Raw genomic sequence first — 16,533 nt, 5'->3', positions numbered from 1 at the left:
GAACATGCCCTCCATCACTGTTTCGCAGTGGGCTGGCAGCAGAGTTTTGTTTTAGCTCAGGCAGTTCACGGTGACTACACAAAGCTGCTGCTCCAAGGACAGGCTTTGATGCAGTGTTGCTGATGCGAGTTGCTCTGGTTGTGTCTTGCTTCCTCTTCTCCGATACAAGAAGACCGCAGAGGTCGGCAGGAGCTGGTGGCTGAGCAGGGTAGCTGATCCCTTCTGTGCCAGCTCCATTCATTTACCAAGCAGCATATGAGAGAAGAGTTACTCTTCGTATGCTAGTTGGTCTCTTACTTTGACTGTTCTCTTTCTACTTGAGAGTGGTTTCTTGTGAAAAATATATTTTCCAGGTCAATTTAAAAATAGCAAAATTTGCACACGGGCTGCTGGAGCATGTGCGAGGCGCCCACCCCAGGACAGTTTCACTGTGAAAATGAGCCTGTTGGCTTGCTGTTCTCTCATAATCATGTTTCCCTTTTCTGGTTCAGTGTCTTGTATGAGAGCTTATCGCCTTTCCTTTTGGCACATAAAAAAGCTGCCCTTCAATGGGAGGCAGAGGCAGGCAGAAAAATTCCTGAGAAATACCATCACCCTGTCCCCCTAAAATCTGCGCTAGTACAATCTCCTAGGTAATACAGGTCAGAGTGATCCCACTTCAGATTTTGGAAGAGCTGCTCTCCATGAGTTCAGAGATAGAAGGATCTCGGGGAGAGAGGAGAAAAGCATGTACCAGCTCCTTCCTCCTCACCTATCTGTCAGCTCTGGATTGTCTGGTATGTATACATATCTCGCTGCCATACATCCCGTTCAGTGCAGGAATATGCTTCCCCATTACACACTGTCCCCCAGGTTTGTTTAAGTCTCTTGGTTTGTAGTGCCTCTTTCTGCCTGTGGAGCAATAAGGGTAAGTCTTGGTCTCATTTTGCTTAAAGCTTGACTTGAGAACTTGAAAAGAGTTGGCTAGGAATGTTTCACAGGCTGTTATGATCAAAGAAAGGCCTTATTAAAGAAATACATGCCCTGGGAAGTGTGGAGTCTTCTTAAATAACTGCATTGCACAAACACAAGCTCAGCTGGCCAGCTGAAAATGCCCTCTGCCTTCAGCCCCACAGCTAAATAGCTCAGTAGTTTTTCCAGTTACATAGTGCAGAGTCAAAAGCTGGACTTTCATGCCAAATTCACCTCTATAGATGTGCATAATAATTCTAGGATTTCCTTTTTTCCTGAATACAACAAAACTCTGCTGAAAAGCAGGAAGATGTTTTATAAATCCAAGCTTATCTGAGAATGAGTGGCTGGAGGTTTACAGTTCCACACAGAATACACAAATACTACGTTTAGGAGAAGATGCATATTTCTTTTGGAGTTTTTGAAGGCAAAAATGTCTAACTAAATAACACTGCTATTTGAGAAAGAACCAGAACACTATCCATGGGAAAATGGGGATAACCTTTATTATCTAAAGTATAACTATTTAATGAATTTGGGTTGTTATTCCCCCCTTCCCCTGCCATATATTTCATAGAGGTCTATGAAATAGAGGCTATTTTCCGGAACACAAGAAAACAAGCAATCCTCCCCAAATCCATCTGTGTATTTCCAAGGTACTAACCTGTATGTACGTGGAAGAGATGCTGCTGGCCACGAGCAGTTTCCAGAAGGCTGTGATTGGACAAACTGACCCATACAAACAGACCTCTTGGTCATATGGTTAAGAAGGGGGCTTCCCAGCAGGCTGTGGGAACCACAGGCACACAGCTGATGGTCTGATGGGAACAAGTTTGTCAGATCTTTGTGTTTTGCAGTTGTCTCCTTGCCTTCTGTTGTACTGTGTGCTTTTATTTTTTATTTGCCTCATAGCTTCTACATCGTATGTTCAACTACTTCACAGCACGTCTCCCTTTGCCTGGCAGCTGCTTTACTTCCCCAGATTGGTTCTCTTCAAGATGAAAGCTTGACACTTAAGAAGTTATAGGAAATCTTAACTCCCAGCTTCCTGAGATGAGTGGTGGGGGTTGGAGTCAGCTCGTTGCTCTGCTCTGTAAGAAGGTAGGAGGAATCAGTGGGCAGACTGCTATTCTAAATGAGAAACTAACGCCTTTGTACTCTTATTTTTGGTTTTGGGAATTAGCGATACTGCTTGTAATGTATTGTGGCTCTCATCCAGCGCCCCTGCAAACCACCGAAAAGGCTCCCACTGACTTCAGTAATAGTTTGATCAGGCATTCAGTCCACAAAGACGCCATTGTTTAGTTTTGCTGCCATTGGGGGTTTTGGCACAGTGCTTCCCTCCTGCCCTCAGATGCTTGCTAAGTCCTTGCAAGCAGTGATTTACATGTGTGGTGTATAATCTCTGATGGCATAAAGAGGTTACCTTTTCCTGAAAGTGGAGAGAGTTTGAGACTGGATTCCTGGCAATCCATTGTGGCTGTTCTGGTAAATGCTTTTCCTCTGTTTTGTTAGAAAATATAAAGTAACTTGGTGATTGAGTTCTCTTAAAGACTTGAGTTTAAAACTGTACTAGCTTGTTGGGTTAGCAATTGTAGAATCAGAAAACGTCTTCTCGAAAATGCAGTTAATATTCATAAAATTGTACTGGTCAGGAATTATATTTTAGGAAATTGAAATCTGATTAGTATCCAATGTATTTAATTAAGTGTATTCAGCTATTTTAGATCTGCAACAATATTTAAGAACACAAAACACTAGCCTGTGTATGCTGTGCTGCACAACGCGTATTAGTAGTGAAAGGGACCTCAGACTCCCAAGCTTGAGACTATATCTGAAGTTAGGCAATGTAGAGCCTAAGGAATTGGAAGTTTCGTAGCAGGATTAGTGATCATTTACAATAATTCAAAAGAAAATAATAAAGCCTGGATGGTTGCTAAGCTACTTTGTTCATTGGTTGGCTTTAAGGGACCTGTAAGACTTTTACACTTTTATTTCCTTGCTTTAAAGGCTGATTTACTAAACTGAGAAATGCAACAAGTTAAAATATAGATTCTTAAAACTGGCTTTTATTGTCATGTATCTTTCTGCTGTCTATTTTAATACATTTTGTATCCAGGATTAATGTTAATAAACTAAGAAATAGTTTCCAACTGTGCCCCATCAGGCAAGGGATCGAGACTTTTTATCCAGCAGGGATGCTTTGAGAAGAGGAGTTCCCTCTGAAAAATTAATTTTAGAGTATTGCTATTCCCTGATAGTAATAATTCTAAAAAAAAAAAAAAAAAGAGAGAGAGAGAAGCAGATATTTCACTAAAGAGTCAACTATGAAATCATGACCTGACTGCTCAGAGACAGGACATAAGCTTGAGTGAAAAGGATCTTTGAGTGTTGAGGGACTGTGGCTTTGTGTGCTAAGCTCAGCTAAACCAGTATGTGTCAGAGATGCCTACAGGGTGAGATCCCGCAGCAGCATAAACACCTACCTTGAGGAGGCTTCGGATAGAGACTGGACACCAGATAGTTGTATCTTGCCAAGAAGGTGTCATGCACGTGAGTATAGATTTGCGCTGTGTCACTTGGCGTTGTCCAGAGATCAAGTTAGCTGCTGGATGAAGAACAATCCCTTTCCCAAACATGTGACTACAGAGCTGCACTAATACAGCCAGGATCCAAGGTTGCAGATAAGCATGGGGCTATCTATGTATGCAGAACATCTCTTTCTCAGTGCCTTTGGGCTAGCGCTGAGGTAGCTCAGCATTGCACAGCACAGACATTATCTAAAACTGCCGTTAGAGTTTTGAGGATCATGCTGTAGGATTTAGAATCATAGAATCATTTGGTTGTCTGCAACCCATATTATGTGTTTAAGAACTTGAAAGGATCTGTGCTTAATGTAACTTTTATGGAGCGTCCTAAGTTTCATGACTTCTGAACCTGCAGATGGAAAGAGTGTTGTGTGTGACAGGGCAAGATTGAAACAATCCATGGCTTGAAAAATAACTATCTGAAAAATCTGTGCTGCTGCTTTCTTATATATAGGCCTGGGGTATACATGGATTTATGACATCCTGCTAAAGGAGAATACACCTCTATTTGGCACATGCTGCCGTTCCTTCCTTTTTATCTGTTCCTTGCTCCTGAGGAGAGAGAGCGTGAAGTGAGCTACAGCCACTCCTGCCCTTAAATTGGTTACTCATTAACCATATAGATTAGGGACAAAATGATCCTAGTGAGTCTGAAATTCTTCATCTAGAAAAATTAACATATAAACAGTGAGTATAAACTACATTCATAAAATGTTGCATTTTTGAATGATTGTCAGCCACTCATTCCTGATGTTGCATCCATTACAATTAACAGATAAAAAAGGAGTATCCTTTACAAAGTATCTCCATGGTTCAGTGTAGAGATCTCAGAAGCAACATAGCTGTGTTAACTGTAACTGTGCCACTATTAATTAGTGTGCTATTGTCAGACTGGTTTTGCTCTTACTTTCTTTGTCCTTGTGAGGAATAAAGTTAGCTCAGTAGAATAGTCTTACTGCACTTGTACTTCTTAAACTTCCTAAAATGAGAAACAGTTATCAAATCTGTCATTTTAAACTGGCACAGTGGGATCCTGATGTATTCAGTGGCTGATATCAGCTGTGTGGCCCAAGCAGAAATTCCTTGGTCAAACAGAGATCTGTCGTGTAACAACTAGCTTATGTGTATAAAATGCCTTTGTGAAGCAGGATCTGTATGATCATATCCCAGAGTTAAGATTTTCTTTTCCATATCAGAGCTGTGGAAATTACATATTTTTGTCTTGGTGACTTAATGTAAAAAAAAAAAAAAAAAGTTTGCGCTTGTTCACTTGTTTTTCCCCTGTAAAATTAGACTTAGCTCCATTTAACTTCCTCAAAGTATTTAACACTTTTTTTTTTTTTTTTTTTCTGAAACTGTTCATTAAATTCACAGGAACTGACGTGTAGCTCTGAGTGACCTAGAAGGGTACTTGTAAGGAAATAACCAATTCATCTAAAACGTTTTATCTTTTTTTGGTCCCATATTTAATTTGCTTTCTGTAAATCATGGTGTAGCCTCCTCCCAGACAAGGTCATTAAAATCCCCTTGGAATTGTGCTTGTGTTTAAAAGGGCTCTTGATACCATTTTATGTCAAACAGAGAGAGGAGGCTGGAAGTGGAAATGTGCCACATGAGAAAGTGTTTAGCTGGGAAGATAACACTGATGGTTAGGCTGTGCAGCCAGAACTGGTGTTAACTGCACGTGTATGCTCTAAGGGCTTTCAGAATTGTGCTCCGCATAAACGGTTCCCCACACACACCTTGTTTTTCTTACCACAGAGTCTTGAATCTTATCTTTTGCTAGTATAATGTCAGTGAAACTACACAGAAATCACTAGATGAGAGTAAATGCAGACCACTGCAGTTATTACATGATCTTCAATTTTTCGCCTCTCTTAGAGTGTAGGTGTAAGTGCTACAAGGCTTGAAGAACTTCTTATGTACTATATTCCAGGACAACTCTCCAAAACAAAGCAGCAGCATTTCATCATCAAAGCTGTGTGATCATCAAAAGATTAGTGCAAGTTCCTGCTCCATGTTTGGTATTGTTTTTCCCCATTAGAGATTACCTTGTGGGTAGGTACTAGTGAACATGAGTGTCTGGAATACCTTTATATAAAACACAGTTACTATTTTCACTGGGTTATTTTTCAGCAGTGAGCATATCTTCCTGCTGCAGCGTCTGTTTCGCTAGAATGCTTCTTGAAAAACATTTTGATGGTGATGTTTTGGAAAATGATCAGCTGCCAGCTGTGAACATTAAAGGGCTGAGAACACAGAGGGGAAATAGTTTGCATGAGAGCATGTTTACTCCTAGTGACACCTGGCTTGTTGGATAAATGTAAGCTTATTCATCTTATTCATAGTCTAATAGAAATTTTGCAGTAAACCTGCGATCCTCTTAGCGGTGAGCTCAAACTGTAGTGTAAGTGCAGAAAGCAAGGGACTTTCTTGGAAAAGAGCAAAATGCATGGCCAGATGCTAGATGCAGAGTGAAAGAATCGGAAAGGTTTATGATACCAAATATTTGTTTCAGAATGCAATTTTGCAGTTTTGCATCACTGTGAACAGCCAGTGATCTCAGATGCTTAATTTCAGTGGAGCAGTAGGAAAACAAACAAACAAACCAATCCAGAAAGCCCTTTAATTGAGCTGCTGGGTTCAGGAAGTTTTGCGCATTTAAAAATCCTTGTTCTGAAGTGCTGCCTAAAATTGCATATTTTTAAATGCATACTGGCATTAGTGCAAGCATTAAAATACTATGCAGATTCCTCCAATCATGAGGTCGGGGCCTCAGTGCTAGCAGACAGTAGCAGTAAGATGTACAATCATGATTTTTGCTTGAAAGTGGCCTACGTTTGTGACAAGAAACACAATTTGGGATGATTCTCCTAACATCCTGAGTAGGATTCATGAACTTTGGGAAAATGCAGCAGAGCCAGTCTCCAAATAAGTACTCTCACACTTTGCTAAAGAGACAGTTCAGGCTGCAGTGCTGTGAGGAGCTTTAATCTATGCTCAGTAAGACTTGATATGACCAAGATGAGCTGAAGCCACTGGGAGGCTCTTGAAAACTTTGCCTATCATGATGAAGACAGTAATTACGAATGTTAAATATTGTTGTTAAAAGTTGTTCTGTCCTCTAATAATGAGCCTGTCAAATTTCAGACCAGTCAGGTCTGCATATATAGTGGACAAAGGGAAACTATCACAGCTGCTCCTTTGTTTTATTCAGTGATGACTCGGATGGTGTCCTCAGAAGGCTTCTGTGTCCATAAACTTCCACTCCACTTGCGTAGCAGCAATGGACCCGGGCACGCACTGCCCCCTACACTGTGTCAGAGCATGTGCTGCCAGACATGGTTATGGGCCAAAACTATGCATGCTAACACTTTGACAGTATGGATGACTGCAAACCAGTGCATGAGCGTGGTGCCTGGCTTACAAACACAGCTATATAGGGTTTGTGATACCAATAGTTCTCTTACATATTTCCCGTACTGGGGAACAGAGCCTGTTAGGTAGCAAAGCAGTCACAGTGCATATCTGCATGCAGGGTGCAGCAGCTCAGGGAATACATAGTGCATCTGGTAAATAAAATCCCTGCAGGATCGTCACACTGCTGTGTTTTCTGAAAGTGTAACAGCTGCAAGAGGTGTAGAAGGAGGTCGACAAAACTCTAGCCAATGTCCCAGTGCTTTAACTGCACTGTTACTCATCTTCTCTGCAGGAGACTGAGTTGACTCCAGCAGAGACATTCAGAGCTAGGCCTTTCCTACTTTTCTCTTGGAACTTTGTTCCATTCTTAATTAAAACATCAGTGGTTGGGCCAGACCCTAATTGCACGGCTCAGTGGTGCTGTTATTTTCCTGGCACTGGGCTCCAGTCACTGCTGTGGCAGAGATGGAAGAGGCAAGGAGGGCAGAGAAGCACCAACTCCAAGAGACACCTCAGAGGGAAGCAGAACATGAGGCCGGAGTTGTTAATCTGACTCTTAATGAGTCCTAAGCCAGGATGTGAGGTACTGCTCTTCAAATTTGGGACTTAGCTCTAGGTGGCTCTATGCAGTTTTCTCGCATGGGCTCCTCCTAGGCACACATAGTGACCAGACTGTGGGCTAAGCTTCAGTTGTCTGTTGTGGCCAGGTAGGGAACTGAGGAGCCTGAGAGGCTTGATGATTCAATTTTGTCACTGGTGTTCAGGAGATGAAGGTTTAAATCCTTGCTTTTGTGTCTGTTTCTTTATGCCAAGCAGAAGACTGGCAGTCTCAGGCAACGTGAAGGAGAGCAAGTGGCTCTCAGTTGTGACAGGCCTGTTCTCTTCGCAAGAGCTGAATATGTAACGCAGAAGCAGCACAAAACAAAGAACTTCCTTCAGAGTAGACACAAGACATTAAATCACCGATCTCAGATTTGAGGGATGTCTCTGAGGCAGAGAAAAGGGACTTAGAAAATAACTCACTGAACATGCATGCAAAATTGACCTCCTTTATCCTTCATGACCCAAAGCATGCTTCTCAAATGTTTTGGGATTTGGAGGGTCTTGGTTTTAAATGCAACCCATGTCTAAAACTCTTTAATTGCCTTTTAACTTTTTTTTTTTATTATTCCCTCAAATTTGCAAATCCCTTCTTTCTTTTCCTTTCTTGGCTATAGGAATCTTGCACTGTGAAACAGAAGTTCCCAAGCTGGGAACTTGTGCTTTGACACATCCTGAATGTACTCTTACATGAATGTTACCTGAGCAAAAATGAAACCATTTTTGTGTCGTTTAGCAAACATGCAGCAGAAACTTTTCTACCTGTTGCCACCAAAGAGCAGGAGGAGCTGTGTGATGAGAGCTCCCCATTTCTGAAGAACCTCAGTTTGAAGAACATGAACTGCTCAGGTGAGGGGGATGGATTCTACTGGAAGTCACCCATTTCCAGCTGTGCCAAACATGGCAGTGTGTTCAGGCCTCCGTCGGATGACTGGGAGCCAGCAAATGCCTGGCGCAGTCGGAATTTGCACAAGTAGGTGGAAAGATAATATATGCTCTGGAGAGGTCAAAGACCATGTTTCATCAAATGCTGTTGTTCTCTTCTACTACAGGCCAAAGGCCTTTGGGGGTTTAACCTCCTGCTCAAGGTGGGTCTGGTCAGGTCAGGCCGCTTGCTTGTGATGAGGCTCGTTTGGAGCCTTCCCCATGCACCCTATGCGCCCTGGCCTGGCACCTGCATTTAAGCCCTGGCCCATGGCCGCACTGTCGGCGTGCCATGCCTGGTCCTGTACCTTGCTGATCCTGATGTGGTTTCCCAGTGTGACCAGGGACACAGGGACCTGCCTCATCCCTGCAGCCTGGCCTGGCGGTCAGCAAACTCTGGCTGACCCTTTCACCATTGTGGCACCTGGTGTGCCTCCTCCTGCCAAGAATTCCTGCTGTGCTGCTCCCCTGCAGCTGGAAGGGGCAGAGCAGGGTTGGGAAGGTAAAGCCCAGGGTCACAGAGGAATGTTGCTGCTGCAGCAGCTTCTCAAGGCCGTGTTTCAGAGCAGTGGAATACATAAACCCTCAGTCCGGTGCACATGCGTATGTGGAGGCACGTGTATTATCCCGAGTCTGTATGGGTGTAACTTTGTGCTGTGCTGAATGTGTTAATCAGTTGAAATGAAGACATATTCAGCAGTTTCCAAGAGGTCAGGCCTTCTCTTGCGTTGTACACAGGTGCGGGAGCCCTGTGCACTTCAGCATCAACTTAAACTTGCCCGCAGCACGTGAATGAAGGCTTTCCTGGCTTGGCATAACCTCGCTCTTTTCTTTCTTACACGAGTCAGACTTCTGAATACTGAAGCACATAGACTGCGGAATTTTCATTAGTTTGGATTATTTGCCTTGTAATGTAAGGAGAAAAATAGTCCAACTTGGTATGCATTCTCATGTAATAAAACACATTCTCTAGCACACATGAAGTGCAGGAAGGCATCCAGTAATTTGGAGAGAAATACTGCACTGTTTTCACAGGAAAATGTTTTAAAGGTGTCAGGAAACTGCAGATGAGCAGTGTGAGAAATGAAATGGGGAAAGGGTGTATTAGTTGATATAGCACCTTAAATGCACCTCCAGGACCTGATTATGGCTTTAACTGCAGAGAAGTACCTTTGTGTTAAAGAAGTGTATTTATTCAGAATAAGGCATGTTAATGGTGCTAATGCATAATCAATGTAATTAAGTATTACATTACATATAAGCCTGCATTATTTCAGGTACTCACTTCAAAACCAGATGAAATTCAGTGTGTATTAGAGCATTTTCTAAATGTAAAAAGATAAATTTAAGTGAAACAGGCCACCCACCTCCTCTATGAATTGCTTCTTGCAAGATACTTTTGCTCAGGGGTGAGTCCAGATTAACATAGCATATTCTCAGGCAATCCCTTTGCACTCAACTTCGCAGCTCTGCTGTGCCAAAGATGGGCTTTGTGGGAATTCCCATCTGCCTCATCAGCCCTAGGTGACAGAGGAGATGTGATGTCCAGCCAAAGCAGCCCTTAGGACTTCTCGAGTTGCATCTCTGCTTTGTTAATGCTCCAGGTTACGCAGCTATGCCCTGCTGCAGGTGTGGGATAAACCCTTAGGTATGCTTGGAAGTGGTGGCCTGGAGGCATCTGTCTTAGTTCTGCTCTGAATCAAGCCAGCTGAACTACGCTTAGCACAGGTTGTTTTCGCTTGTGCCACTGGGACATGAGAATCAATTTTTGCTTTTCACTGGGTGCTTCTCTGCCCAACAATTGCATCAAACTTTATATCAGTCATCCTTTTCAGAACATCCAGGGCACGTTCTGGAAACAACCTGAAAGAAATAATAACATGAAATTAAATGTGAGATTTTAAGCTTAAATTATGGGGAAAAGGGGCATTGCAGATTGAGGGAAGAGCTGGTCTGGGAGCAGAATGTGTGCACACACACAGACTGAGACCAAGGCTTAAACCGGGCATTATTTCCAAAGAATATATAGCCCTCATCAGTCTCTGTCTACTTTTAACTCCAATCCCACCCATGTCCTTTTATGAGAACTCCAGGACAGGTATGGACTGGACACAATTTAGGTTACAATATTGCTGCTGCATCCAGGAGGTTTTAATATTGAACATAAATGTGTGCATTTGCTTTCTCTTTGCTATCAAAACCCAAGTTTGCAGGCTTTCACAAGCAAGAAATCACCATGTGTTTTGTGAGATGTTGTGGAAGTTAACTGAAAAGTTAATTTAGTTGTTCTGATGTTAATTTTCCATTTGGAACCTGAGGTCTGATGAAAACACCTCCTCAGCAGAGCAGCTACATAGGATATTAAAGATGTGTGAGAGGACAAATCTTGCTTTGCATGGCAGAGCTAAGCAATAGAGCTTGGTTTGCTTGTGATGTGTTTTAAAATGAAACTTAATCTTGAATCAGATGTTACAAGTTTGAGTGTTATACACTCAGCAAGTTATATCTGATACATGTGAGGGTGTTTTGGTTTGTTTATTTTTTTCTTCTACATACCTCTCAAAAAGTAAAGCTAGGCGTTGGCTTGATGGAACAAAAATCATTTTCTGGTTGGTCAGTATTCCTTCCATCAGGGCCTCCACAACTTCTTCAATCTCCAAAATCTTTCCAATCCTACACAGGAAAGCATACATGCTAAGTGCTACGGTGGTAACACAGGAGCCGTACTAGCTGATGTAGGATGCTTCCACACATGCACAAACTCAGGTAATTCCAATGCAACCATCACGTGGGTTAAATGACACTGCAGATTTTGTTCAGCCAGTTGTATAGCCTGCCTATATATAGTCAGTTGGAATACAAGGCCTGAAGCTGGGGCTAATATGTAGAGCCTTGATGCAAAGAAGGGAGGCAGAGCTTGGATAGTTACCTTGTACTGGGGTTTTTGACAAATCCAGTGTTTATAAAGACTGGACAAAGACACGTAGTTTTTATTCCATCCATTCCCAGGGTAGACAGCTCCTCTGTCAGAGCTTTATGAAATCCAACTGCAGCAAACTTGCTTGAACTGCAGGAAGGGAAAAAGCAGAAATGAGGAGGGAGAAATACTATTTCTAGCTTTGTACAAAGGGAAATGGCCTAAAAGGTCACACAGTACGGACTAGGAGGCAAAAAAACCCAAAAGTAATCCAGCTGAGAAGAGAGGGCAGGGAATAATTCTAACTTTCCCTGTGCCAAAGTATAGTGCTGGATTAGATATTGGACTAGATACAGACTAATGCCACAATGGTAGAATGCTCAAAAGCTACTCATTAGAGGTTTACTTGACAACACTACAACAAGTCATAGGAGTGCTACTTTCTACGAACAAGAAAGGAAGAGGATGCCTTTTTTTTGCTAAGCAAAAGCCTGTACCAGTGAGGGAGAGAAAAAAGGAGAAGCTTTCATTAGTTGATGTATCACATGACTATTCCTTCATCCGAGCATTGCTCCTGATTTAGTCAGGGCTAAAAAGGGAATTGGCAGGAATCTCCAAGCATCCTTCAGTGCTGGCTGTTGAGCTTTTTTCCTCCTTAGCACCGTCCTTTGGACATACTGTGTTCAGTGGGAGGATTGTTTTGGTTACTCTGCTTTCTGATGGAGAAGATGAAATTGAGAAGAAAAAATGAAGAGAGCTCATTTTTAAAATCACTTACCAATAAACCACCATGTAAGAAGTCACAAAATGACCTGCTGCCGAAGCCACCGTGACAATGTGACCGTGGTTGTTGTTCATCATGGTTGGTAGAAAAGCTCTGGTGGTCTTGAAAGTCATTTAAACCAAGAGGCAAAAATGGGGTGGGGGAAGGAGGAGATCAATATTTTCTTAGGCATATTGAACACTGACTCTGACTATCATTAATTAAGCAACTAATGTTATCATTGATGCTATGTGCTGCACAGCACCTCAGATTCTGAGCACCACAGACATACCCGTTCAATGTTTGGCTGCTACAGTTGGCAAGCTATTTTCCAAGCAGGAACGTTTCAGGAAATCACCTATAAAGGGAATCTGATGCTCCCACCTTTCCTATGCTGCTCTTTGGGTTTTGGGTGTCAGTGGCAATGCTGCCAGTGTCTCAGCCCAGCATGTACAGTAAAAACCTTGTCAATCTGTAGCTTCTCTTCTGTTCTGCTGTGAACAAGTCCTTAACAGCTGAAACCCTCCCACTCTGTAACCCGTGCTGGCAGCTGCCCTACTCCAGGGGTCAGCTGTGGGCATGCCAAGGACCCAAGACCCAGCTCTGATAGGGCTCAGTTGTGTCACCTCCACCCAGGCTGCTGGGGTAAAGCCTTGAGAAAGTCCACAGAGAGATGAGAGCACTAGAAATCATAAGCAGAGGCAGGACTGATGGAAGATGAGCTCAGAAGCAGCTCATGAGGGAAGGTGGTGACACAGGGAGGTACAAACCATGACAGGAAGTGCGCCCATGGTTGGTGCAGCCCTGGCCAGGCTGGTGGGTGCAGTGAGGGAGGGGCCAGGCCTCACTGAGCCCAATAGCTGGGCTGTGCTGGGAGCTGTGGGGCTGGCCCTCCCCTGCTCTGCCCAACCAGCCCAGCCATTCCAGTCATGTGCCAACTGCCTTTTGTGCAGGTCAGCTGATAAAAATATTGTTTTGTATTTTACAACCATGTATCTCCTAGTTGCAGGGTTTTGGTGTTCAGCTGTCTCTGCCCAAACTACCTGATGTGACGAGGAACCCCAATACATCTCTGACACAGACCAACCTGTGCCGCAGGTGTTGCCATCACCAACAAGCTCATGCAGAGAAAAGGGAGAATGAAAAAAGTGGGCCAGGCTCGGGTCAGCAAGAGGTGACTCAAGATTCCCAAGAGCCAGTCTAGCTGGCTGCCCTGTGTTATGCACATCAGAAAGGTGCTTTTGGAATTCACTGGGAGATGAAAATTTTTGTTAGTCTAAATGTGCCTCCTCATCAACACTCCCAAAATAACATAGGTATGAAGATGGCAGTGGCTCTTACCCACATGTGAGCGAGAATGTTGACTTCAAACATTCGTTCAATCTGGTGGTCCTGAGTCGAGAGCAGGTCGGCAGCTGTAATCACACCAGCGTTATTCACCAGGATGGAGACATCCCCAATGTCCTCTTTCACCTTTTGGACAGAAAAAATAACAGAAAGCTGCGTGTCATTCATTATCAAAAAGATGCAAGGATGTGGGAGATGAGCAACAATTATTTTAACTCTTAATGTTGTTTCTTTTAGGGAGAGGAAGATCACGCCACGTTTCCAGATGTGGAAGCTTTGGACGTGGCCCTCCTCCCCTACCTTCTCTGCAGCCCTGTAGATTTCCTCCCTTTTGCTGCAGTCCACCACAAAGGCTTGAACAGTGGCTCCCAGCCTTTTGCATTCTGCTGCCGTGTCCTCAACCCCGTGCTGTAAGAGGCAGAAAAGAAAGACACTCATGCACAACCGTACCCTGCTCACACGTTGCTGCTTGGGCACCATGACAGGCCAGTTAGAGGGTGAAGATTTGTCCTGCCTGCATAACTGCCACCAAGCCCATGAACAGGTCATGGCTGCCCCGTGAAAGAGCTGCATGCAGGGTTCTGGAAGGACCTGCGTAGAGGGACTGCCAGAAAGGGAATGTGGCAACAAGAGTGAGTTTGCCTTGATAAAGCACACGTAGCTAGGCTGCAGAGAGGGGCCACTCAGTGCCTTTCACAGTGCAGCAGGCAGAGACCGTAGCTGTAAGCAGAACTCTTAAAACACTGGCCCAGCTGACACCCCTGAGATATGAAATGTGGCCCAATGTGTTTCTGCATTCCCAGACTGGATGTGAGAAGAGAGGTGTACTCCAAAGGACTGAATCTGTAATTCCCAGATGAATGCAAGAGCCCAAGTACTGCTTCCTGAAAACAAAGTAAGCTTTTTTTTTTTTGGCTCAGTAACCACCAAGTGTGAAGGGTTGTCTCGGCTCATGTCTTGTGTCTGAACATCTGTTCCTATGACAGAAGACTGTCAAAATACAAAGATGCTCTTTTCATTCAGCCACATTTTTTCTCCACTAGCATGGTCTACACATTTCATCATTTGACTAAACATTTTGGAGGTTATGCTGGATGTGACCAGCAGTGTGAAGAGCATCTGGTGGTGTTCATCTTTTATATTGCAACGGAAGAAATAGTAAGCCCGTGCTTCTGCCTCAAAGCAGGATCAACAGGTTCGTCTTGTTTCTGACTTTCTATCATAATCTAAATTGTTCTTAAAACCTTTGGTTTCACCGCCTCCCTTGGCAATGTATTTCAGTGCCTGCTTATCTCCAGCCTTACAATATATTTCCCAGCAGCAAAGTTCACTCACTTTCTATTAATTTTTTTCCTTCTTCCTCTGTTCCAGTGAACATGGACAGCACTCTACCTGCCAGCAGCCCTTTACACATCGCTAGACTAGTGTCAGGTACTACGGCCTCTACACCCGTGCCCTGCCCCGAGTCCCACCTTTTTTGAAGAACATTGCTATGCTAATTGGACACAAGCACACACGTCTGATCTTAGCTGTAATGGGCAATATAAACGGATACTGAAAATATTACACAATATCCTCCCTATTTACACATTCCCTTATGCTAGGCTTGTCTGGGGTAGGTTTGTTTGTGGTGGGTTGGTTTTTTTGCAGCTTCAGGATGGCACGAGGAACTCCTCTGCAGTTTCTGATCCACTGTGTCAGAAACATTTCCTGCACACCGCTGCCCAGCCACTCACTCCTCTGTACAGTCAAATGCTTCTCTGCACAGCACTTTGCCTTGATCCCTATTGAATGCCATTCGGCATGTTTGTATCTGTCCAGCCTGCCAAGGTCTTTTTGTGTTCCAGTCAGGTTATCTGGAATAAAGAGTTTGGGCTAGTGTAAATGTTTAACAAGGAGCTGTCTCACCTGTAACTGGAACAGAGGGCAGGAGGGCTCACACACAGCTCAATGAATCAGTGCCCATCAGTGTGAGTAAAGAGAAACGTATTCCAGCAAGCTACACAAAAGATATGGGGCTAGAGAGACAGCGAGCAGAAGGTCAGCCCGCTTCTCTGTAGAAACAGGCTTCTGGCTAAGCGTGCCTTTTCCTGTCAGCCCAGGCAGTGCTGCCAACAGCAGCTTGCTGACCACTATGTTCCCTCTTGCAGGTGCTCTCTGATGTACTGTGCATGCTACCCTGCTGATTAGCACTCAGTAACTGTGGGACCCACACACCTATGTCCTCCAGTCTAGTGGGGCCAAACGCTCTCCTGGCACTCAGCGTCCCAGTCAGTGAGCTGACCGTGAGCCGATGGGCGCAGATGTGGAAGGAGGTGATGCGGATGCAATTTGTACGCAGACCTTCTTATGCTATTAAAAACCCGGCAGCCTCGGAGATTATTGAATCAAGAGATGGATGGTACCGTTACCTTATTGATGTCCCACAGAACCAGTCTGCTTTGACGCTTGGCGAACTCCAAGGCAGTCGCTCTCCCTATGCCATGGCCAGCACCTGTGATGAGAACAAGCTCTCCGCTGACAGACTTTCTCTTCACAGGGACAAAAAGCTTCACAAAAGCCTCGATGTAGGAGTAGATGAGCGTGGCCAGAAACAGGAGCAGACCCACAAACGGATTCATTGTTTTTTCTGAAAGTCCTTTGATTGCCTGACTGAGCTGCGATCTCTTTTGACGAGGATGAGGGTTGTTGATTTACCAGCAGCACGTGGCCTGCCAGAGCACGCGCTGGCCCAGCAGGTAGTGGGCGGCACTTAAGGTGCCCTGGGCTCCTGGCCCAGGGCTCAGGAAGGTGGTGTTAGTCAGTGTTAGTGTTAGTCCCTCGGGAAGAGGGACTGAGCAGAGTCCCTTGCGCAGCCATGCTCTGTACGAGCTGTGTGGTGGCCTTGCACTGGGTGAGCAGTTCAGAGGTGTAGAGGCCTGCACGTACATTCTGTTCTTACCTCTTGTCATGGGTCAGCACAAGTGCAGCTCGGTGAGCATTGCAGCTGATGTGCTGGATGTAGCTCACAAAGGAGTTGCTGC

The 16,533-nt window shown here is 44.2% G+C and overlaps 1 protein-coding gene across 1 annotated transcript; it reads right to left on the bottom strand.

The window, feature by feature from the left end:
• Window positions 1-10,197: 10,197 nt before the first annotated feature.
• On the bottom strand, window positions 10,198-16,152 carry LOC104482143 (estradiol 17-beta-dehydrogenase 11-like). The gene is made up of 7 exons (XM_086747539.1): window positions 15,922-16,152; window positions 13,811-13,918; window positions 13,505-13,636; window positions 12,179-12,285; window positions 11,413-11,550; window positions 11,040-11,156; window positions 10,198-10,346 (listed from the first exon to the last, which is right to left on the bottom strand). The coding sequence occupies exons 1-7, from the start codon at window positions 16,129-16,131 to the stop codon at window positions 10,259-10,261; spliced, it is 900 nt and encodes a 299-aa protein (XP_086603665.1). The 5' UTR covers window positions 16,132-16,152; the 3' UTR covers window positions 10,198-10,258.
• Window positions 16,153-16,533: the final 381 nt, after the last annotated feature.

Source organism: Chlamydotis macqueenii, chromosome 4, assembly GCF_036417535.1.
Source record: "Chlamydotis macqueenii isolate bChlMac1 chromosome 4, bChlMac1.mat, whole genome shotgun sequence".
NCBI lineage: Eukaryota > Metazoa > Chordata > Aves > Otidiformes > Otididae > Chlamydotis > Chlamydotis macqueenii.
This window is presented reverse-complemented; position numbering and strand designations above follow the sequence as displayed.

Bases quoted from the DNA above. Each gene is read 5' to 3' on its own strand.
- LOC104482143 (XM_086747539.1), bottom strand. From the start codon at position 16,131: ATGAATCCGTTTGTGGGTCTGCTCCTGTTTCTGGCCACGCTCATCTAC. The intron at 13,637-13,810 runs GTAGGGGAGGAG...TCTGTCCAAAAG, and splicing joins TCTACAGGGCTGCAGAGAAG to GTGAAAGAGGACATTGGGGA. The intron at 11,551-12,178 runs GTAAGTGATTTT...CCCTTCCTGCAG, and splicing joins TCTTACATGGTGGTTTATTG to TTCAAGCAAGTTTGCTGCAG.